The 23,825-nt window shown below is 47.2% G+C and overlaps 1 protein-coding gene and 1 long non-coding RNA gene across 5 annotated transcripts in view; one reads left to right on the plus strand and one right to left on the minus strand.

The window, feature by feature from the left end:
* The window catches only part of TBC1D8 (TBC1 domain family member 8), a 142,700-nt gene extending 138,939 nt beyond the window's left edge, over positions 1–3,761 (minus strand). For 2 of the 4 annotated variants that reach the window (XM_024242238.3, XM_063713527.1), the window contains exon 1: positions 3,435–3,760. In XM_024242238.3, the coding sequence (XP_024098006.2) occupies positions 3,435–3,561 (127 nt within the window). In that variant the 5' untranslated portion in view covers positions 3,562–3,760. Of the gene's footprint in view, positions 1–3,434 lie in introns of all 4 variants that reach the window. The other 2 variants (XM_024242239.3, XM_054547824.2) reach the window with 2 other exon arrangements.
* A 59-nt stretch (positions 3,762–3,820) lies between these two features.
* LOC103889582 (uncharacterized) lies at positions 3,821–7,692 on the plus strand. The gene is made up of 2 exons (XR_008522262.2): positions 3,821–5,045; positions 6,316–7,692. It is a non-coding gene; the product is annotated as an uncharacterized LOC103889582 (long non-coding RNA).
* The last annotated feature ends 16,133 nt before the right edge of the window (positions 7,693–23,825 follow it).

Below are 23,825 nucleotides of genomic sequence, written 5' to 3' on the forward strand. Positions count from 1 at the left end.
AAGTTCCTTATTATCCCACTCACTTGAAGTGCTTCAGAGACCCTGGGAGAGAGGGCAGCAATGTTGTGTGTTCTTTCTCTGCACAGTCTCTTTCCCACATGCTAACATCTCCGGCTCTTTGTTCTCCCAGAGCTGGCTGAACTTGTTAGGAGAGGTTGGAGACTGTATCAAAGTGAACACTGTATAACTTTACTTCCTTTCCAGAGTAGCAATATCACTTCTGCAAGCAGAAGTTTGGAAACATCTCATAATCCTGAATTCTGCCATGCTATGCTCTAAGGTGAGGAAAGGATGGGCACCTCACTAGCAGTGCTCAGAGCCCAGGAGGTAACAACGGCAGCCACATCTGTGCCCGCCCTTTCTGGCTACCAGAGAAGTTAGTGTGATGATCCATCCCCCTCAAAAGAGGGAGCTACAAAAAAAGACTGGAGGAAACAACTGTGTTTCCCACCCACACCCCTCCAGCTTTCCATAATGGTCAGACTGCCAGGTAAACAGGAAGCTGAGAAGAGACAGGGGTTGTTCCTGTTCCAGGCAATCAGTCCAAAACGCTGGGCCTCTACTCCCACCCAACTTCTAAGAAAAGAGTGGGATCCATCACCCATGCATACAGTCACCCATCCATTCATCCTACAAATGTTTCCTGAACATATATGCTGGGTACTATCACAGGTAAATACCTGCCCTCATCGAATAGGCAATTTAGCAATGAAAAAAATAAATTGATATATTGTAAGAGAAAGTGAGAAGGAACTATGGAGAAAAATAAACCTGGAAATGTGAAGAGAGGGAGAGAGAAAGAGAGAGAGAGAGCATGTATTATGCATGTATGTAAGCAGGAGGGCCGATTTTAATCCTCAAGGAAACAAAAGCTGATAGTATTTCTGAAGTTAGGCAATTAAGATTACTTCAACCACCAGATCTCCTCTGTCTAAACTCCTACTAATACAAATTCAGCATCACAATAAAGGAACAGAGATGTTTATTGATTACTGCTCTATTACATTTTACTTCCAATCCCCCTTAGGCCACCACTGCTTGCTTCCCTCCAAACAAAAGTCTACAACCTGCCAGAATGTGTATCACTGTAGCCCCCATTCGTTTCATAAACTCAATCTAGGTTTTAAACTCTTAAATTGCTAACAATCTGCCACATTAGAATTGCACATTTTCCAAAAACCGCCACCACCACAGAGCTGCCCTGTGTCCCAGGGGTCTTGACTTTACCACAATCCTAAGTGGCCCCATGAAGACCAGCCCCCCACAGCACACGTGGCAGGTCAGCACTGCTTCATCGGCATTGGCTTCCCAGCTAAATGCTCAAAGGTAAAGTGTCTGGCTGCACACATCATCCTTTTCACAATCAACAGGGTCTCCAAGAAATACATCAAGTATCCTCTTTTTGTAGACTTTTCCCTTTTTATGGTCGATCTTGTTGCCTTTAAGCGTAAGAAAATTCTGCACATTCACAGGAAGTCCAAACCAAAGTAAATATCAAGGAATGCCAGGGCCACAGGTATAATATTAATATGGGACCTGCTTGATTTTGGAATGAAACAGGGAGGGAATTCACTGAGTTCATCACAGAGAGACTCTGGACAACAGAGTCAGAAACCCTCTGGACAGGAAGCGGGCTTGAAGCCCGACCAGGCATCCTATGGCCAGCTCTGCCCTCCGTGTCTGGAACCATCTCACCCACTAACTAGATGGTGAATCGGCTGAGGGTAGCCGGCCCTCACCGCCTGCTCTCGGGCCTCTTTCCAGAGCAGCGAACAGAGTATCCTACATATGTGCACGGAACAAAGTGAATGAATGAGTGTTTACGGGACAAACTGTCCTTATGTTTCTCACTTCACAAATCTTCAGGCCTTGTCCTCACTCTCTACTAAATGAAACATTTATAGACCAAGGAACCCTGCTAAATGCACCATAAATAAAGATACACTGCCCTCAAAGAAAGGGAGAGAAGACAAATTCCTGCCTCTTCGCCTCTGATGCCTCTTCCCAGGGCACCACCCACCTCCATTTCCTGAGAGCCTGGGCACTAAGCACCAGGGTGCGTCACAGGGCCCAACAAGGCCACTGCGGCCCCTGCCTCCTGCACAACTCCCTCCCCCAAAGCTCAAAACAGCTCCTGGAGCAGGCCCACGTGCTGCCCAAGTTGCCCAAGTTGAGTCCCTGTTGCCACTCAACAGGACCACTGGTTACCAAAGCACCCTACACCTATCCTCCTCCATCGAGAATCCTAACTACCCTCTGCCCCTTCCATGGGGAACCCTCAGCTGCCTACAGCTCCCTCCATGCAGCAACCTGCCAACTCCCACCCACTCACCCGGTCTCAGTGTAAGTCTGCACTCCTCTAACAAACCCAACCGCCAGCTTTCTCAGAAGCTAAAGTCCAGCAAAAGCCAGTTCCTTTGCACTTGGTTCTGTGGTTTCCAGGCATGTTAGTACATCTCCTACAAGCCTCAACCTCAAAAGGACCTTCCCTAGACTGGTCTGAGAGCAGAAAGAGCCGCCAACCACTAACCCGGGGACCTAACCTAGGTCCTTTGACCTCTCTCTGGCCTCTGTCTTCTCCTCAGTAGAACAGGAACGAGACAGGAGATCTAAGCTCCCTTTTATTCAGATTCCAAAATTGGAAAGAAAAATATAGGTCCCCTAGATACAAATGAAAAAGTCTAATTGTTCCTTCACTGACCTGTTTAAACAGGTGTCCTAGCTACTGCAAGTTGGCGTCAATTTCAAAGAGCTTTGGAACATAACTTTTAGAAAAAAAATGCTTTGTTTTTTCATCAACTTTACGACCCTGGGTTTTTTTTCTTATCATTCCTTGTAAGACACTGAAAGAGGAAAAAACTGACCTGTTCAATTTCTCTACTAAGATCACGAGCTTGGGATTCGCCCACCCTCAGTTTCCCCTCCGGGCGTGGAGACAGTCCCCGCTCACCGCGGCCTCCAAGAGCTGCGCCCCGCGCGCATCGCCGCGCGCCCCCAGCCGCGACACCACCTGGAGCCTCCGGCGCCTCCAGATGGCCGAGTCCGGGCCGGCCCGGCGCACCCCGCTGTCACCTGGCCCCGCACAGCAGCCGCGCTGCTCCAGGGCGGCCCCGCTCCCTCCAGCCCCGCTCCACCCGGCGTTTCTCCTTCGATTCCCAAGCCGAGTCCGGCCTCCAGCTCACCGGGCCAGGCGGCGAAGACACCTGCCTCGCCCGGAAAACGCACGCGCCCGGGAGCCCCTCTACCACCACCTCGACGGGAGCCCGCGGGAGAAACGCATAAAAAAGGAAAACAAGCCCGCGGCAGGGCCGTCCGGGCCCCGCGTCTCCCAAAAAATCGCCTCTGGCGACGCAGCCCGGGACTGGGGGCCGCGGGCCCGGCGGGGTGCGAGGCTCCGGGCCCGGCCGCCGCGCCCGCCCCGGCGCGCCCCTTACCCGTGAGGCGGCCGCCCCCCTCTCCGTGCCCGCGGCGCCGCTGCAGGATGAAGTAGCAGCTGCTCTTCTGGGTCACCCAGAGCTTCAGCGCGTTCTTCAGCAGCACCTCCTCGGGCTTGAGCCACATCGCGGCGGTCCGGCCACGCCCGCCGGCCCCGGCTCACATCTCCCCGGCCGCCGGTCGCTGTGAGCCGAGCCCGCTCGAAAGGCGACGGCGGCGCGCGGGTACCACAGCCCGGCCGGTGCCCAGCGCTCTGAGAGCCCGCGGAGCGCAGCGGGCGCAGCTCGCCCCGCGCACCCAGCGCAGCCCTCACGTGGCCCCGCCCCGCACCCGCCCCTGTCCCCGCCCCAGCCACCGGCCCCGCCCCCGACCGCCCCCACCCCGCGGCTCCCGCGGCGCCTCCCGGGTTTCCGCGTCCCAGGCGCTCCGGCGCGCAGTTCCGGAGTGGAGGGAGGAAGTCCAATCCTGCGCCAGGCTCCTTCCCTCCCGCCCCTCCGCGCTCCCAGGGGGAACTCGGGAGAGCTGCGGTCCCTGACCTCGACCTGAGACGTGGAGGAGGGACAGGGAAAAAAAGCCTTCTTCTCGCAGCTGCAGGTTGCCCCACCAAGGGCATTTTTCCGCACCGAGGGGGCGGGGGGCAGAATGCACGCCAGAAAACCTAAGTGCGCTGGGTTTAAAATAGCGACAACAACAAAAATTACAAATAACCAAAAAATAGCATAAGAACTAAAAACAGTTATATTCCAATGTTTTTAATACTTGGTTCACATTGTGGATGCTCTCCCCAGGGATCCGACGGCGCTGCGAAGGCGGCAGCGATGTTTGGGATCCTAAAGAAAGCATCAGACCAGACTCAGCTCTGGACGTCCCTCAAGTGGCCTGGAGGTACCGATATTAGTGTCACCGCCGTTGGTGCCCTGCCCAGAAATAAAATCTTTGTTCTGAGAGAAATTGAAAAGCTGGAAAATATGGAGTAGGCGATGTGAAGAGAAACTACAGGGAATGTAGAGGTCGGGTTTTAAATGCGTATTTCCTCAAGGATGTTATGGAAGCAGAGACAAGGTGGCTGGCCTGGAGCAGGCTGGAGGACCTCCAACGATCTCCACAGGGAGGCAGTTACATTCAACACCCTACCTAGCAAAAGAAGAAAAGAACAACCCCATCAAAACATCCCTGGGGTTTTGACAAAGGAATCCCTGACGAAGCGTGACTGATAACTAGGACAGAAATGAAAAGTGGAAGTAAAGTCAATCCCGACCCCCCAGGACGCCTGGGAACTGAGGGAAGCGCCCCAGAAGGGAACAGCTCAGAAACCCTGACCAGACCTGGAGGAGAAGAACCCTGTGGGCGGGGGACAGGAACGCCCACCCAGAAGCCGGGAGAGCATGGTCCAGGACTGGCAGCCACTAACAGCCTCTGAATGAAACTGAGGAAGGAAGTCAGTGGTAATCGGGACCATGAGGGTGCATCAGGACATATAGAACAGTCAGGGACGGTAAGAAAACATTCCTTCCAGAGACATTCACTGGCACCTCCTGGGCAGACACACTGCCAGGCCCGGGAATCGCAGAGATGAACTCGGAGACCTGTCTGCCCTGAAGAACTCACAGGTAGGAAAATGAGGCAGAAAAGAGCGGTAGGCTTCCTAACAGGAGCCCACGCAGAGGGGCAGTGAGCAGAGAGCAATGCGGAGACCGCGTGGTCAGTTCTTGGGGGAGGGAATTGAGAAAGCCCCACAGAACAGCTGTTGCTAGATCAGAACTTGAATATGAGTTTGATAGGAGGTCAAGTAGGGGAGGTCATGTCTGGTAAATGGATCAGCACAGATGACCTCGTGGTTTAGAGCAGCCTCTGGTGGCTGACAGCCCCAAATCGAATCCTGCAACTGCTGCTAATTAGCTGTGTGACCCTGACCTTGGGCAAGATACCAATCTCAATGAGCCTCAGTTTACTCAACTATAAAATTAGGATAATCATAGTGCCTGCCTTGTAGGAACTATCAAGAGCATACTGTAGTAAGTACTTGGAACACAAAGTAAGTACTCAGTGAACATCAGCCATTATTATTAAATGTTCAAAAACTTCTGAAACGGTTCACACACATTCACCCATGTTTTAAACATTATTCAGCTCTGATCTGACAAATATTAAATATGACAGAAGCACGGAGAGGGATATGAAAGTCATTGGGAAGGCATGGGAGGGTACTATGAGGTACTGTGTTTCTATTATCTCTGCCACCTCCGAAGCTCCTGCCTGTGCCATTACCCAAGTCAAACAGAAGCCTAATAGGAGGCAAGGGGGCACAGGCTGCAGTCTGCGGCAGTCAGCCTCCCAGGCACACAACGAGGTGGAGAAGGGTGAAGAGGGGATCTGGAGGAGCGGATGGAGAAAATCTGGCAGAGCCCTAACCACTTCCCGCTGTTGCTCATCTCTACATGTTCATCACCCTTGATGGTGTTGCAGGTTGACTTCTGTCTCCCCAAATTCATATGTTGAGGTCCTAACTCCCAGCAACTCAGAATGTGACCTTATCTGAAAAAAGGATGATTACAAATGTAATTCGTTAATGTCAGGTTATTAGGGTGGCCCCTAATCCATAATGACTGGTGTCCTTATAAAAAGAGGGAATTTGGGAAGACAAATCCACAGGGAGAACACCATAAGATTAGAGTTGTGCTGCTACAAGCCAAGGAACTGCCAGAAGCCGGGAGAGGGGCCTGAAACAGATCCTTCCCTGCCGACAACCTTGATCTCAGATGTCTAGCTCCCAGAACAGGGAGATAATACATTTCTGTTGTTTAAGCTACCTCGCTTCTCGTACTTTGTTACAGCCGTCCTAGCAAATTAATCCAGTTGCCTCTGTAATTCTGCCCACAGCTGTTGAGCAGCAAGTCTCTTCAACCTCTCGGAGATGGACTGCATTTCCTACCAAGACCCTGGCTGATAGCAGAGTGACCCCAGGAAGCAGTTCCTCAACTGTGGGATTCTAGCTGGGTTACCCACAGATTCATGCATGCATAGGGAACAAAAGGGATGCTGGTAACCCGTGGCATAGAGGGGCAGCAGGATTACTCCAGTTAGCACTGGGAGTAGTGTGAGGGGCAGATGGACCACAAAGCTTTGGAGGCTTTTGCTGCTGTTGCACTTGATTGCTATGGCAACAGTAATAATTATAAAGATTGTAGAGTGAAGTGGATGTTTCTGACTGCCCTGGAGAGTTTTTTAACAATGGAAAAGATAAGCATGAAGTATTAAATTCTCATTTTAAGGTACAGATATGCTGAAATTCAAAGAACCATTTATCTGGGATAGGCACAGGACAGACTAAGTTCATCTTCAGATACTAAATATAATTGTACAGATGACAGAATTGTGGCAAAGGTTAAGTGGTCAACCTCAGCAAGTTCTCTTGCTAAGATTAGGACACTGATTGGGAAGGAGTAGGACCATAGACTTGTGATAGGAACATTTGGACAGACACAGACAAAGCTGAATTCCCAAATCTCAAGGCTCCCTTGTATACAGACGTAGCCCCGCCTCCCCTGTGGCAAGGAAATTAGCCTTCACTCACACTAAGACCTTTCAAGACTTCACTGGGGCCTTTGCCTCCCACATGGATGCCTGTTCTCCAAACTTGCCCCTGATGCACCTTATTGACTCCAGAACCATAACAAGAATAAACTCTACAGAGCCCAGAAGAAGAAATGCAAGGTCAGCCAGAGAAGAGGAGGATGGAAATAGATTATATACCACGAAAGCTGGAAAATCTTGCCAATATGTGTTGCAAAGAAGCTGAGAACTGTGTATGGGAATGGATTCTAAAGTGTTAGGCTAAGGAGGATGAAATACTAGGTTAGGCCAGGCATGGTGGCTCACACCTATATTCCCAGCACTTCTGGAAGGCAGAGACAGGAGGATAGCTTGAGGCCAGGAGTTGAAGACCAGCCTCAGCAACACGGTGAGACACCATCTCTACAAAAAATGTAAAAATTAGCCACGTGTGGTGGTGCATGCATGCCTCTGGTCCCAGCTGCTCAAAGGCTGAGGTGGGAGGATCATTTGAACCTAGGAGGTCAAGGCTGCAGAGACCTATAATGGCACCATTGCACTTCAGCCTGGTGACAGAGCAAGACCCTGTCTCCAATAAAATATAAAGTAAGATTCAGCAAAATTTATGAATATGCATACACTCACCTGGGATTTATGATTTAGTGTGTTATATATTGGAGTGATTAAAATGTTTTAGAAAATGTGGTGATATTTCTTTTCTTTTCTTTTTTTTTTTTTAATTGAGACGGAGTCTCGTTCTGTTGCCCAGGCTGGAGTGCAGTGCATGATCTCTGCTCACTGCAACCTCCACCTCCCAGGTTCTCGTGCCTCAGCCTCCTGAGTAGCTGAGACTACAGGTGCACACCACCACACCTGGCTAATTTTTTGTATTTTTAGTAGAGACGGAGTTTTGCCATGTTGGTGAGGCTGGTCTCGAACTCCTAACCTCAGATGATCCACCTGCCTCCACCTCCCAAAGTTCTGGGATTACAGGTGTGAGCCACTGCACCCAGCGATGTTTCTTAATATACTATGAATATACAGAAAACGCTGAATACTTTTTTATTTATTTATTTATTTATTTTGAGATGGAGTCTCGCTGTTGTCGCCCAGGCTAGAGTACAGTGGCACGATCTCAGCTCACTGCAACCTCCACCTCCCGGGTTCAAGTGATTCTCCTGTCTCAGCCTCCTGAGTAGCTGGGATTACAGGCATATGCCACCATGCCCGGCTAATTTTTGTATTTTTAGTAGAGATGGGGTTTCGCCATGTTGGCCAGGCTGGTCTTGAACTCCTGACCTCAGGTGATCCACCCATCTCGGCCTCCCAAAGCGCTGGGATTACAGGCTTGAGCCACCGCGCCCGCCCCACGCTGAATACTTTAAAAGGTAACTTGCAGAAAACAGATCATAATGCACATGACTCTTGTCCAAAGCAATGCAAATGAACTTTGGTCCATAAAGATATCCTATAGAATATTAATTAGTTTTGCATCCACTAGCAAAGTCATTCGGCATTCCTGACTAATATCTATGTCTATACCTATATATCTGTTCTTTGAATTCTCCCTTGAACTAATCCTAACGTCTTACTGATTCCCTCATTAATGAATGAGTTGAATAAAATCTTTGATCCATGTTCATTTTATATTTACAATGAGAATCATGCTTTTAACTTTTTGGAAATTATTCTTTAGCAGTAAGAAGACAGGGAACAGGATTGGTAGGGTGTTGAAAATATTTTGTTAGCCAGGCGCGGTGGCTCATGCCTGTAATCCCAGCACTTTGGGAAGCCAAGGCGGGCGGATCACGAGGTCAGGAGATCGAGACCATCCTGGCTAACACGGTGAAACCCCGTCTCTACTAAAAATACAAAAATTAGCCAGGCGTGGTGGCAGGCGCCTGTAGTCCCAGCTACACGGGAGGCTGAGACCGGAGAATGGCGTGAACCCAGGAGGCGGAGCTTGCAGTGAGCCGAGTTCGCGCCACTGCACTCCAGCCTGGGCAATGGAGCAAGACTCCATTTCAAAAAAATAAAAATAAAATAAATATTTTGTTGTAGTTGAAAGATGGAAAAAGGAGAAGCCAGGGACAGTGGCTTACACCTGTAACCCCAGCACTTTGGGAGGCTGAGGCAGGAGGATCACTTGAGGCCAGGAGTTGGAGACCAGCCTGGGCAACATAGTGAGACCCCATCTCTACCAAACCAAAAAAAAAAAAAAAGGAGAGATAAGAGAAAAGGACCCTCAAGGCGGGGTGTGGTGACTCACGCCTGTAATTCCAGCACTTTGGGAGGATGGCGGGCGGATCATGAAGTCAGGAGTTAGAGACAAGCCTGGCCAACATAGTGATACCTCATTTCTACAAAAATTAGCTGGGTATGGTGGCGCACGTCTGTAGTCCCAGCTACTCGGGAGGCTGAAGCAGGAGAATCGCCTGAACCCGGGAGGCAGAGGTTGCAGTGAGCTGAGATCACGCCACTGCACTCCAGCCTAGGCAACAGAGTGAGACTCCATCTCAATAAATAAATAAATAAAATAAAGAGAAAATGACCTTCAAAGATACTTTTGCTGTCCTATCCAGGATACAAATACCCCACTAAACATACTCCCTGGCCCCAAGAAAAGATACTAGGCCCTTAGACCTTGGCAAAACCTTGAGAAGTAGACCCAACCTCTAGGACACCTCTGTCCTCTGAGAGCACCCAAACCGCAGTGACATCTCCCTGCTGTGGTCCCCCTCACATGCTGACTGGCAGTTTGAGAAAGGTCATAGAAAGACGAACACACTGCATGTCCTGCCGTGGGATGGCAAGCATTCAGAGATGAAAGCACACCACTCATTCAACACTTCACTGCCAGCACTTGCTTGTAGTTAACCTGAACTCAGCTGGCAGGTGACTGGCCCAACTCAACACTGGTTTGGCGAGAAGTACCAAAAATCCCTTGTTGTACAGGTCAACGAAACTGCACACACAAAGCCTATCCATGTGACGATTACTTCCACTTGGGGGTGAGAGGTGGTGCTGGGCCAGGACCTCTTTTCCTAGATCCAGGACCTGGCTCCTAGGTCTCTGCCCTAGCAGCCCAGCCTGCCCATGTCAGCCGTTCCAGACAGCATCACCAGCCCCTTGCCCTTACCTTCATACATGCAGAGGAGGAAGAAGGTAAAGGAGAGAGAAATGGGGAAGAAAAACTAAATATTCTGAAAATGTTAGACCCAATATAAAGAAGCAATGGTAAGGCATTTCTGGTTTTCCTTCATAATTAATACTCTTTTTATTTTATTTTATTTTATTTTTATTTTCTTGAGACTCTGTTGCTCTGTTGCCCAGGCTGTAGTACAGTGGCACGATCTCAGCTCACTGCAACCTCTGCCTCCCGGGTTCAAGTGATTCTCCCCCCTCAGCCTCCCAAGCTGGGACCACAGGCATGCACCACCACACCCAGCTAATTTTTGTATTTTTAGTAGAGATGGGGTTTCACCATGTTGGCCAGGCTGGTCTCAAAACTCCTGACCTCAGGTGATCTCCTGCCTCAACCTTCCAAAGTGCTGGGATTACAGGCATGAGCCACCACACCTGGCTCATAATTAATACTCTTTAATTCTTAATAGAATTGTCACTTATGTTACCTACAAGCTTCTATTAGTGTCCAGATACCTACTAAATGTAGTTGTTTTTTGGTTTTTCATTTAGTTTTTTAATCTTTAAAATAATTTTTTAAATGTATGCTTTTGATATTATTGATTTCCTTTTGAAAACTGCTATCACATTTCCCTCATTGACTTTTGTCTCACATTTCTAGCTTGATTACTTGTCTGAAGCATGATTTTGTATTTCCTCTTATAACGTGAATGCTGTGAAGGGCAGATCATTGGCCCAGGCTGCGGGTTCTCTCCCACTTCTGACAGCTCAGTTGTAAGGTAACAGGCAAAGAAGGAGCCCTCTGTGTGTGTTCACACCTTTTGCCACAGTGCCTTCCATCCAATGAGCGCAAAGCATGCTCAGAATCAGGCACAAGAAGCCCAGGAATAAGCTAACAAGTTTCAAGGGATTTGCAAAGTCAAGAAACAGCCGTTGAATATGTTCAACAGACTAGCACTGTGAGAAATTCCTGGGATTCAAAAAAAATTGTAGGCCCGGTGCAGTTGCTCATGCCTGTAAACCCAGCACTTTGGAAGGCCGAGTGGGGCGGATCACCTGAGGTCATGAATTTGAGACCACCCTGGCCAACACAGTGAAACCCTGTCTCTACTGAAAATACAAAAATTAGCCGGGCATGGTGGCAGGCGCCTATAATCCCAGCTACTCGAGAGGCTGAGGCATGAGAATTGCTTGAACTCAGGAGGTGGAGGTTGCAGTGAGCTGAGATCACACCATTGCTCTCCAGCCTGGGCAACAGAACGAGACTGTCTCAAAATAAATAAATAAATGCTGGTTCCTGGCTTCATGTCATAGTAGGAGGAGTTTCCCCCAAGGGAAAAGAACACTGATGGAGGACTACTATATACTAAGCTCTGTGCTTGTACTTTCAACAGGTGTCTCACTTATTTCTCACAATAAATCTAAAATAAAATTAAAATTAGTCCCATTTTACAGATGAGAAAACTCAGCCCACAGAAAAGTTTAGAAACTTGCTAATATCACATATCTGCTACATGGCAGAACCAGGATTTGCTCCTAGGCTTTTCTGAATCTCAGCCCAATGCTCTTTCCATTAATGAACAGTTTAAGTTGGTTTCAGTCTTATTAATGGAAGGAGAGTGGCATCTATTTTTTTCCTTAGCATTACTTTCAATAGAGATTAGAGCCATCATCCAAATTACATGCGCTTCGAAGGAGGCAGATATGGATTCAGAAATCTTTCCCTAGCTCCTAGCTATGCAACCACAGGCAAGTTCCTTAATCTCTTACAATTTCAGTTTCTTCACAGGGATATCTATGTCTCTCTAAGATATTATAAGGCTTAAGTGAAGTAACCTAAGTCACACACCTACCTCAGGCTTGTCCTGGGCATGTCTTCTAAATAGCAACTGTTATAATCACCTCTGGGTTATTCTGACCCTGGCCCTGGGTATACCTGTGACATATCTCACCTCTGTCTGCAATTCTGAAATTGCTTTCGTATCCTGCAGACTGAAGGACCTTCCCCAGCATTCTTCCAAGCACAGTGAGAGGCAAGCACCCCAGGAAAGGATGATAGCAACTCAGAAATAATGACCTCTCCACATTGAATCTCTATTGCAAACAAACATCAGTTTGGTTATGTGTAACCACTAGGTTCTTTTTGCTAAATGTCAGTAGCTACTAGTGGTTTGAAATAAGCGAGGGTGTAGATATGCCTTTCATCACCACCGTGTACTCAAAAGAGTTAATTTGTTAAAATGGAAGCAAGTCTCTTAAATTTTGCAGCACACTCAAACATGTATTAAACATTTATTAGAGACTAGGAACAGTGGCTCACACCTGTAATCCCAGCAGTTTGGGAAGTCAAGGCAGGAGGATTATGTGAGCCCAAGAGTTTGAGGCCAGCCTGGGCAACATGGCAAGACCCTTTCTCTTAAAAAAAAAAAAAAAATTTAATTAGCTGGGCATGGTGGCATGTGCCTGTAGTCCCAGCTACTCAGGAGACTGAGGCCAGAGGGTCACTTGAGCATAGGAAGTCAAGGCTTCAGTGAGCCATGTTCATGCCACTGCATTCTAGCCAGGGTGACAGAGCAAGACCCTGTCCCAAAAAAATGTACCCCATAAATATATACACCTACTATGTACCTACAAAAATTTTTAAAAAATTAAAACTCATTTATTAGAAAGAGAGCCCAAGATAACCCTATATCCTGTTCTGTAAGCTCCTGAAGTCTCAGGTCTTTGACTACAACTTGCATTAAATGTTTACTCAAAGTAAAAATGTGACTATATCCTAGAAGTAACTTCACAGTTGGCACCAGGCAACCAGAATGCTTTGAGTCAGAAGCTGGACATGGGCCCATTTATGTCAAGCCTCAAATGCCATTCCAGCAGGGGGAGGGACAAAGGCCTTGCTACCAACCAATGTTTTGGGTTTTTGTTTTGTTTTGTTTGTTTTTTGTTTTGTTTTTTTGAGACAGAGTCTTGCTCTGTCACCCAGGCTGGAGTGCAGTGGCATGATCTCGGCTCACTGCAACCTCTGCCTCCCGAGTTCAAGCAATTCTCTGCCTCAGCCTCCCGAGTAGCTGGAATTACAGGTGCCCACCACCATGCCCGGCTGATTTCTGTATTTTTAGTAGAGACGGGGTTTCACAATCTTGGTCAGGCTGGTCTTGAACTCCTGACCTCATGATCCACCCGCCTCTGCCTCCCAAAGTGCGGGATTACAGGCGTGACCCACTGTACCTAGCCTGTTTTGTTTTGTTTGTTTGTTTTTCTGAGACAGAGTCTTGCTCTGTTGCCCAGTACAGTGGTGGGATCTCAGCTCACTATAACCTCCACCTCCTAGGTTCAAGTGATTCTCCTGCCTCAGCCTCCCAAGTAGCTGGGATTACAGGAGCCTGCCACCACACCCAGCTAATTTTTGTATTTTTAGTAGAGACTACATGTTGGCCAGGCTGATCTCAAACTCCTGAACTCAGGTGATTCACCCACCTTGGCCTCCCAAAGTGCTGGGATTGCAGGCATGAGCCACCATGCCCGGCCTACCAACCAATTTTAGCCAACCTACCTTCTTGAATGCAAAGAATTTCGTCAATAAAATTACTCTTCTAACATCCCTTGGGATAATTAACAAAATCCTTGCCATTGATTGGAGAGAAAGACAGCTGGAGTGTAGGCATTTTTGCTTTTTTTGAAATGGGGTCTGCTCTGTCGCCCAGGCTGGAGTGCAGTGGTGGGATCTTGGCTCACTGCAACCTCTGCCTCCAGGGTTCAAGTGATTTTCCTGCCTCAGCCTCCTGAGTAGTTGGGATTACAGGCGCACACCACCACCCCTGGCTTAAAGTGTAGGCATTTAATTACAGGTGCTCTACCGCTCCTGGAGTGTGCATTTGTTATTGGGATGAGGGTATATGCTGCTGTCTCTGGCATGTGGATTGAAACCAGTGAGCATGCACATATATGTCATTTGATAGCCTGTGCTAACATATTTTAAAGTAAATTACAGCCAACACAACCACCGCCCTCTTCCCTACCCAAGTCAGCCTTAGAAAGCACTTGCTTCAGGGGTTGGTGAGGAGGAGGGTCCCCTGGCATCCCCTTTCATAGGGACAGTGCACTCATCCATCTGTCATCTAGGGCCATTCACCCAACCTCTGCTTGCATTTCCCTATCTCTGTACTTATATTATGTCAACATATTTGAAAGGCTCCAACAAAAGTCTAGCTAGCATCCAGCTCCTCAGAGTACCCTCCCAAGACTTTCCAGCCTGCACCCAGGCCAGGCACTCCTCTCTGGAGAAACAAGGACAAGGAGAGGCCAAAAGAGATGAGGGAGCAGAACTAGGCAGGGAAAAGCAAATTTTAGGTTTCCTTTTTAACTCTTTTTGCATCTCAAAACACACACACACACACACACATACATTAGAATCGAAGAATCATAACAAATGGCAATGATTGTGAGTCTGCACATGTGCCAAGGAAAATTACTGTAGGGAATGTACAAATGGCCCTGTCCTATTCCAAATTCTTTGCCTATTTTACAACCAGTTTGTTTCATTTCTTTATAAGTCAGAGAACCTTTACTAAGAACCCCTACACTGTAATAGTATTAAGTCAAAGGACAAAACCTTGGAATGTTCTCTAATTAGCTCTGAAAGTTTACTAATCTTCAGCTGATGCAGAATCTGCATTCTATTTCAGTCATAAGCTCCTAAGCAGAAAGAAAAGAATTTTGATCAATTAAAAGGACCTTCATAAACTGGAATCTTCCCAAGGTACAAATTACCCTGTTCTTTCTGAGAACCCAGGATTTGACCTAAAAATGTTTTCTTTGCATGTTCAGCCATCACTGAACCAGTAAGAGCAGGACATCCTCTTATCCTGTCTGATTTCTGATTGTTATTCACCAGACTATATTGCGTCCTTTCCTCTTTCACTTCATCACACCTATTGATGTTAACATATTTTTCTTCTAGATTTTAAGTATGTGTTGATTACCGTATTATTTAATCTACCCCCTAATTACCGAAATCTGTGTAAAACTATTCATGTCCCAATTATGTTATAACATATGTAGTCTATGGACATGATATAGTTGGGATACTGGTCTCCTCCAAATCTCAGGTTGAAATTTTGTAACCACATCAGAGCAATCTGGTTCAATTATCATGTAATAAAGTTGTGAGTTGTTTATTGGTTGCCATGGACGCCCAGGTTAAAGGTCAGGTAACCTGAGCACGCTCAAAGGAACCAAGTTTGCAACCCCAGGGGGAACCTAAATGCTCAGACAAAGGAACAGGGACTAAATTAAGAAGCCACGCTGCCTGGCAGAATCCAGGATCCAATCAGATTGAGCTCTGGCATCACCCCATGGCAGGATCCAGTCAGATCATGCCTCCCGGCATCATCTCATTGCAAGATCTAATCAGATCACACTTCATTACCCTATACTTATAAGACCCAACCCAGGCCAGGTGCGGTGGCTCATACCTGTAATCCCAGCACTTTGGGAGGCTGAGGCGGGCAGATCACAAGGTCAGGAGTTCGAGACCAGCCTGACCAACATGGTGAAACCCCCGTCTCTACTAAAAATACAAAAATTAGCCAAGCGTGGTGGTGTGCCCCTGTAATCCCAGCTACTCAGGAGGCTGAAGCAGGAGAATCATTTGAACATGGGAGGCAGAGGTTGCAGTGGGCTGAGATGGCGCCACTGCATTGCAGCCTGGGTGACAGAGCAAGACTCTATCTCAAAATAAATAAATAATAAAAATAAAACTCAACCCAAATCCCTGCTTGGCAAGACAGATTTGAGCATTTCTCCTGTTTCCTTGCCAGTTGAATTGCAATAAAGTTTTTTTCTTTTTTTTCCCATACAGAGTCTCGCTCTATCACCCAGACTGGGGTGCAGTGGCACAATCTCAGCTCACTGCAACGTCCACCTCCCGGGTTCAAGCAATTCTCCTGCCTCAGCCTCCCAAGTTGCTGGGATTACAGGCGTGCACCACCACGCCTGGCTGATTTTTTTTGTATTTTTAGTAGAAATGGTGTTTCACCACGTTGTCCAGGCTGGTCTCAAACTCCTGAACTCAGGCAGTCCACACACCTCAGCCTCCCAAAGTGCTGGGATTACAGGCATGAGCCACTGCACCCAGCCAGAGCTTTTCTTTTCTCAGAAGCTAGTGCCATGGTATTGGCCTCAATGCATATTGGGCAGTGAGCCTATTGATTTCTCAGTAACAATATGATCCCTACTGTTGGAGGCGGGGCCGAGTGGGAAGTGTTTGGGTCATGAGGGCTGATCCCTTATGAATGTCTTGGTGCTGTCCTCACGGTAATGAGTGAATTCTTACTCTAGTAGTTCCCACAAGATCTGATTGTATAAAGAACCTGGCACTTCCTCCTCTCTCTCTTTCCCCCTCACCATGTGACACGCCAGCTCCCTCTTTGCCTTCTGCCATGAGTGGGAGCTTCCTGAGGCCTCACCAGAAGCAGATGCTGGTGCCGTGCTTCCTGTACAGCCTGCAGAACTGTGAGCCAAAGAAACCTCTTTTCCTTATAAATTACCCTGCCTCAAGTATTTCTTTTCTTTTTTTCTTTTTTCTTTTTTTTTTGAGACAGAGTCTTGCTCTGTCGTCCAGGCTGGAGTGCGGTGGCATGATCTCAGCTTGCTGCAACCTCCACTTCCCAGGTTCAAGCGATTCTCCTGCCTCAGCCTCCCGAGTAGCTGGGATTACAGGTGCCCGCCACCACACCCAGCTAATTTTCTGTAGTTTTAGTAGAGATGGGATTTCGCCATGTTGCCCAGGCTGGTTTTGAACTCCTGATCTCAGGTGATCTGCCTGCCTTGGCCTCCCAAAGTGCTGGGATTACAGGTGTGAGCCACTGCACTCAGTCTACCCTGCCTCAAGTATTTCTTTATAGCAACACTAGTGGACTAAGATGACACATTAGTGCATAGCTTCAGTGAAAGCAAGCTCAAATGTTTAATTCCCCTCATGTTACAGAAAATGATATGAAATGAAAAAAAGGAAAATTTCTGTGAGACTCTAGAGCTCTGCTGTCCAATATGGTAGCCACTAGCCATGTGTGGCTATTTAAATGTAAATTTATTTATTTATCTATTATTTTTATTTATTTTTTTTGAGACGGAGTCTTGCTCTGTCACCCAGGCTGGAGTACAATGGCACCATCTTGGCTCACTGCAGCCTCTGCCTCCTGGGCTCAAGTGATTCTCGTACCTCAGCCTCCTGAATAGCTGGGATTACAGGTACACACAACCACACCCGGATGATTTTTGTATTTTTAGTAGAGATTGGGTTTCACCATGTTGGCTAGGCTGGTCTCGAATTCCTGACCTCAGGTGATCTGCCCGCCTCAGCCTCCCAAAGTGCTGGGATTGCAGGTGTGAGCCACTGTGCTTGGCTCTAGATTTAAATGTAAAGTAATGAAGTGTTTTTTAAAATAAAATTTCATTTTTCATTCACACTGGACACATTGTAATTGCTTAATCACCACATGTGGCTGGTGGCAACCCTAGAGTCTCAAAGCTGGAACTCACCAATTATAACTCTGTGATAAATAGAATTGTGTCTGTTAAATATTTATTTCTCCTCTTAAGTTTCCTTTGACAAACAAACACCTCACTGAGTTATATTGCTCTCATTAGTGTGAACATCTATAAAAAAGACACAGGCTGGGCACGGTGGCTTATGCCTGTAATCCCAGCACTTTGGGAGGCCAACGCAGGCAGATCCACCTGAGGTCAGGAGTTCGAGACCAGCCTGACCAACATGGAGAAACCCCATGTCTACTAAAAATACAAAATTAGCTGGGCGTGGTGGTGCATGCCTGTAATCCCAGCTACGTGGGAGGCTGAGGCAGGAGAATCGCTTTAACCTGGGAGGCGGAGGTTTCAGTGAGCCAAGATCATGCCATTGCCCTCCAGCCTGGGCAACAAGAACAAAACTCATCTCAAAAAAAAAAAAAAAAAAAAAAAGAAGATACAAATTAGAACCTTTTTAGGCTAATTATTTGCTTTGTAAAAGAGCCCTAAACCCAGATTATAAGCCTGAAAACAAAGGCCCAGGAAGTTCTATCTATGAATCTATGAGTTAATCGTTTCTTTTCTTTTCTTTTTTTTTTTTTTTGAGACAAGAGTCTTGCTCTGTCACCCAGGCTGGAGTGCAGTGGCACAATCCTGGCTCACTGCAAGCTCTGCCTTCTGGGTTCACACCATTCTCCTGCCTCAGCCTCCCAAGTAGCTGGGACTACAGGCGCCCGCCGCCACACCCTGCTAATTTTTTTGTATCTTTTTAGTAGAGATGGGGTTTCACCGTGTTAGCCAGGATGGTCTCGATCTCCTGACCTCATGATCCGCCCGCCTCAGCCTCCCAAAGTGCTGGGATTACAGGTGTGAGCCACCGCGCCCGGCCAATTGTTTCTTTTTAATGATGGTGGAGGAAAATAAATGTTAGGGGTGGGTGGTGGTCCATATGGAGAAAACATCATCTTGATGCCTTGCAGAACTTATAAGGAGGAGCATTTGAGACTGAATTATCCAGAATTTAATTTAGTAATTGAAATGTTGGGAGGAAGATTTTACGTTAAATGAAGCTGAATGAACACAGGCATTTATCTTTTCTCTCTTCCAAAGCTCCATTAAAATTATAGTAAATGGGATTAAAAGGAAATAAACTTGCAAGGATAAAAATAATAGGAGGGTAGAAAACAGCAGACTAGATAGCAATAACACTTTGGAAGTTGGAATGGAATGGAAAATGGTCTAAAAGATGGAAAAAGCACAAATCTAAAGAGACTCGGGAGAGCCCTGGTTGCACAGGGCTGAGCAATATCTAGACAATTAGCTCTGAATTTCCCCAGGTTTCTGAGGGATGGTTGAAACATGTGGATGAAAATAAGAAGTGTTGGTTGGGCCAGGCATGATGGCTCATGCCTGTAATCCAAACACTTTGGGAGGCCAAGGAGGGAGGATCACTTGAGTCCAGGAATTTGAGACTAGCCTGGGCAACATCACAAAAAACCTTGACTCTACAAAAAAAAAAAAAAAAAAAGAAAAGAAACATTGGTTGAAAGTTTAGGGAACACTTTCAGTTTCTTTTCCCACATGCATAATCAGGAAAGTAGGTGATATAGTTTGAATGTATGTCCCTGCCCAAATCTCATATTGAAATGTAATCCCCAGTGTTGGAGGTGGGGCCTGGTGGGAGGTGATTGGCTCATGCGGGTGGATCTCTCATGAATGGTTTAGCACCACCTGCTTGGTACTGTCCTCACTATAGCAAGTGAGTTCCTGTGAGATCTGGTCATTTAAAAGTGTGTGGCACCTCCCCCATCTCTCTCTTGCTCCTGCTCCTGCTGTGTGAGATGCCTGATCCCCCTTCACCTTCTGCCATGATTGGAAGCTTCCTGAGGCCTCCCCTGAAGCAGATGCTGTCATGCTTCCTGTAAAGCCTGAAGAACCATGAGCCAATTAAACCTCTTTTCTTTATAAATTACCCAGTCTCATATTTCTTTATAGCACATGAGAATAGACTAACACAGAAAATTTGTACCAAGGAGTGGGACATTACTATAAAGATACCTGAAAATGTACAAGCAGCTATGGAACTGGGTAACAGGCAGAGGTTGGAACAGTTTGGAGGGCTCAGAAGAAGACAGGACGATGAGGGAAAGTTTGGAATGGCTTAGAGACTGGTTAAATGGTTGTGACCAAAATGCTGATAGTGATATGGACAGTGGAGTCCAGGCTGAAGAGGTCTCAGATGGAAATGAGGAACTTACTGAGAACTGGAGCAAAGGTCACTTTTGTTATGACTTAGCAAAGAACTTGGCTGCATTGCGCCCTTGCCCTAGGATCTATGGAACTTTGAGCTTGAGAGTGATGACATAGGGTACCTGGTGGAAGAAATTTCTAAGCAGCAAAGCATTCAAGATGTTGCCTAGCTGCTTCTAACAGCCTGTGCTCATGTGTGTGAGCAAAGAAATGACCTAAAGTTGGAACTTATATTTAAAAGAGAAGCAGAGGGATTTGTATAACTAAAAAGAAGGCAAGTGCTCATAGCCAAGATGAAGGGGGAAAGGCCTCAAGGCATTTCAGAGACCTTTGAGCTGTCCCTCTCATCACAGAACTGGAGGCCTAGGAGGAAAGAATGGCTTTGTGAACCAAGCCCAAGGTCCCACTGCCCTGAGCAGCCTTGAGACATTGCTCCCTACAGCTCTAGCTCCTACAATGGCTCAGAGGGCTCCATGTACAGCTCAGACCATTGCTTCAGAGAGTACAAGCCATAAATTCTGGTGGCTTGCATGTGGTGTTAAGCCTGTGGTGTACAGAGTGCAATAGTTGAGGCTTGGGAGCTTCCACCTAGATTTCAGATAATGTATGGAGAAGCCTGGGTGTCCATGCAGAAGCCTGGTGCAGGAGCAGAGTGCCTATGGAGAACCTCGAGTAGGGCAGAGGAGAGGGGAAACATGAGGTTGGAGCCCCCACACAGAGTCTCTAGCAGGGCACTGTGTAGAGAAGCTGTGAAAAGAAGGTTGCCATCCTCCAGGTGCCAGAATGATAAATCCACCAACAGCTTACAACATGTACTGAAAAAGCTGCAGGCACTCAATGCCAGCCCAGGAGAGCAACTCTTGGGGCTGAACCCTGCAAAGCCACAGGAGCAGAGCTGTCCAAGGTTTTGGGAGCCCACCCCTTGCACTAGTGTGCCCTGGTTGTGGAACATGGAGTCAAAGGAGATTATTTTGGAGCTTTAAAATTTAATGACTGCCCTCCTGGGTTTTGAACTTGCATGGGGCCTCTAGTCCCTTTCTTTTGGCCAATTTCTCCCTTTTGGAATGGGAAGGTTTACTCAGTGCCTATACCCCATTGTATCTTGGAAAAGTAACTAACTTTTTAAAATATTTTACAGGCTCATATGTGGAAGGGTTTTGCCTTGTCTCTGATGAGACATTGGACTTTGGACTTTAGAGTTAATGCTGGAATGAGTTAAGACTTTGGGGAACTGTTTGAAAGGCATGAATGTATGTTGCAATGTGAGAAGGACATGAGATTTGGGAGAAGCCAGGGGAAGAATGATATAGTTTGGCTGTATGACCCCACCCAAATCTCATGTTGAAATGTAATCCCCAATTTTGGAGGTGGGGCCTGGTGGGAGGTGACTGGATCATAGGGGTGGATATCTCATGAATGATTTAGTACTATCCACTTGGTATTGCCCTCATAATAGTGAGTTCTCACGGGATCTGTTCATTTAAAAGTGTGTGACAGGCCAGGTGTGGTGGCTCATCCCTGTAATCCCAGCACTTTGGGAGGCCAAGGTAGGCGGATTGCTTGAGCCCAAGAGTTCAAGATCAGCCTGGAAAACACGGCAAAACCCCATCTCTACAAAAAAATACAAATATTAGCCAGGCATGGTGGCATGCGTCTATGGTCCCAGCTACTTGGGTGGCTGAGGTAGGAGGATCACTTGAGCCTGGGAAGTGGAGACTGCAGTGAGCCATGATAACACCACTGTACTCCAGCCTGGGTGTCAGAGACCCTGTCTCAAAAAGTAAAAATAAAAATGAAAATGAAATAAAAAATAAAATAAAATAAATAAGAATAAAAATAAAATAAAAGCACCTCCCCCGTCTCTCTCTTGCTCCTGCTCCTGTCATGTAAGACAACCTACTCTTTTTTAGCTTTCCACCATGATTGGAAGCTTCCTGAGGCCTCCCCTGAAGAAGATACCACCATGCTTCCTGTAAAGCTGATATGGTTTGGCTGTGTCGCCACACAAATCTCTCTTTTTTTTTTTTAGACGGAGTCTCACTCTGTTGTCAGAATGGAGTGCAGTGGTGTGATAGCAGCTCACTGCAACCTTTGTCTCCCAGGTTCAAGTGATTCTCCTGCCTCGGCCTCCTGAGTAGCTGGGACTATAGGCGTGTGCCACCACGGCTAGCTAATTTTTGTATTTTTAGTAGAGACGCAGTTTCACCATGTTGGCCAGGCTCGTCTCAAACTCCCGACCTCAGGTGATCTGCCCACTTTGGCCTCCTAAAGTGCTGGGATTACAGGCGTGAGCCACTGTGCCCAGCCCCAGATCGCATCTTGAATTGTAACTCCCACAATTCCCATGTGTTGTGAGAGGAACCTGGTGGGAGGTGATTGAATTATGGGGGGCAGGTCTTTCCTGCACTGTTCTTGAGATAGTGAATGAGTCTCACAAGATCTGTTGGTTTTATAAAGAGGAGTTCCCCTGCACAATCTTTCTTTGCCTGCTGCCATCCACGTAAGATGTGACTTGTTCCTCCTTGCCTTCTGCCATGATTGTGAGACCTCCCCAGCCACATGGAACTGTGAGTCCAATTAAACCTCTTTCTTTTGTAAATTGCCCAGTCTTGGGTATGTCTTTATCAGTGGCATGAAAACACATTAATACAGTAAATTGGTACTAGTAGAGTGGGGTGTTGTTAAAAAGATACCCAAAAATGTGAAATCAACTTTGGAAGTGGGTAACAGGCAGAGGTTGGAACAGTTTGGAGGGCTCAGCAGAAGACAGGAAAATGTGGGAAAGTTTGGAACGTCCTAGAGACTTGTTGAATGGCTTTGACAAAAATGATGATAGTGATATAAACAATAAGCTCCAGGCTGAGCTGGTCTCAGATGGAGAAGAGGAACTTTTTGGGAACTGGAGCAAAGGTGACTCTTGTTATATTTTAGCAAAGAGCTGGCAGCATTTTGCCTCTGCCCTAGAGATTTGTGGAACTTTGAACTTTAGAGAGATGATTTAGGGTATCTGGCAGAAGGAATTTTTAAGCAGCAAAGCATTCAAGAGGTGACTTGGGTGCTGTTAAAGGCATTCAGTTTTATAAGGGAAGCAGAGCATGAAAGTTCAGAAAATTTGCAGCTTGACAATGCAATAGAAAAGACAATCCAATATTCTGAGGAGAAATTCAAGCTGGCCGCAGAAATTTGCATAAGTAACAAGAAGCCAAATGCTGATCCCCAAAACAATGGGGAAAATGTCTCCAGGGTATGTCAGAGGTCTTCATGGCAGCCCCTCCCATCACAGGCCTTGAGGCCTAGGAGAAAAAAATGGTTTTGTGGACCAGGCCCAGGGACCCTGTGCTTGTACAGTCTAGGGAATTGGTGCTCTGCTTCCCAGTTGCTGTAGCCATGACTAAAAGGGGCCAAGGGACAGCTCGGCCTGTGGCTTCAGAGGGTGCAAGCCCCAAGCCTTGGCAGCTTCCATGTGGTGTTGAGCCTGAGGGTGCAAAGAAGTCAAGAATTGAGGTTTGGGAACCTCTGGCTAGATTTCAGAGGATGTATGGAAATGCCTGGATGTCCAGGCAAAAGTTTGCTGCACAGGCAGGGCTCTCAGGAAGAACCTCTACTAGGGCAGTGTGGAAGGGAAATGTGGGGTTGGAGCCCCCCCACAGAATCCCTACTGGGGCACTGCCTACTGGAGCTGTAAGAAGAGGGCCACCATCCTCCAGAGCCCAGAATGGTAGATCCACTAACAGCTTGCACCGTGTGCCTGGAAAAGCCACAGACACTCAACAAAAGCCCATGAAAGCAGCTGGGAGGGAGGCTGTACCCTGCAGAGCCACAAGGCCAGATCTGACCAAGACCATGGGAACCCACCTCTTGGATCAGCGTAACCTGGATGTGAGACACAGAGTCAAATGAAATCATTTTGGAGCTTT

Source organism: Pongo abelii, chromosome 12 (genome assembly GCF_028885655.2).
Source record: "Pongo abelii isolate AG06213 chromosome 12, NHGRI_mPonAbe1-v2.0_pri, whole genome shotgun sequence".
NCBI lineage: Eukaryota > Metazoa > Chordata > Mammalia > Primates > Hominidae > Pongo > Pongo abelii.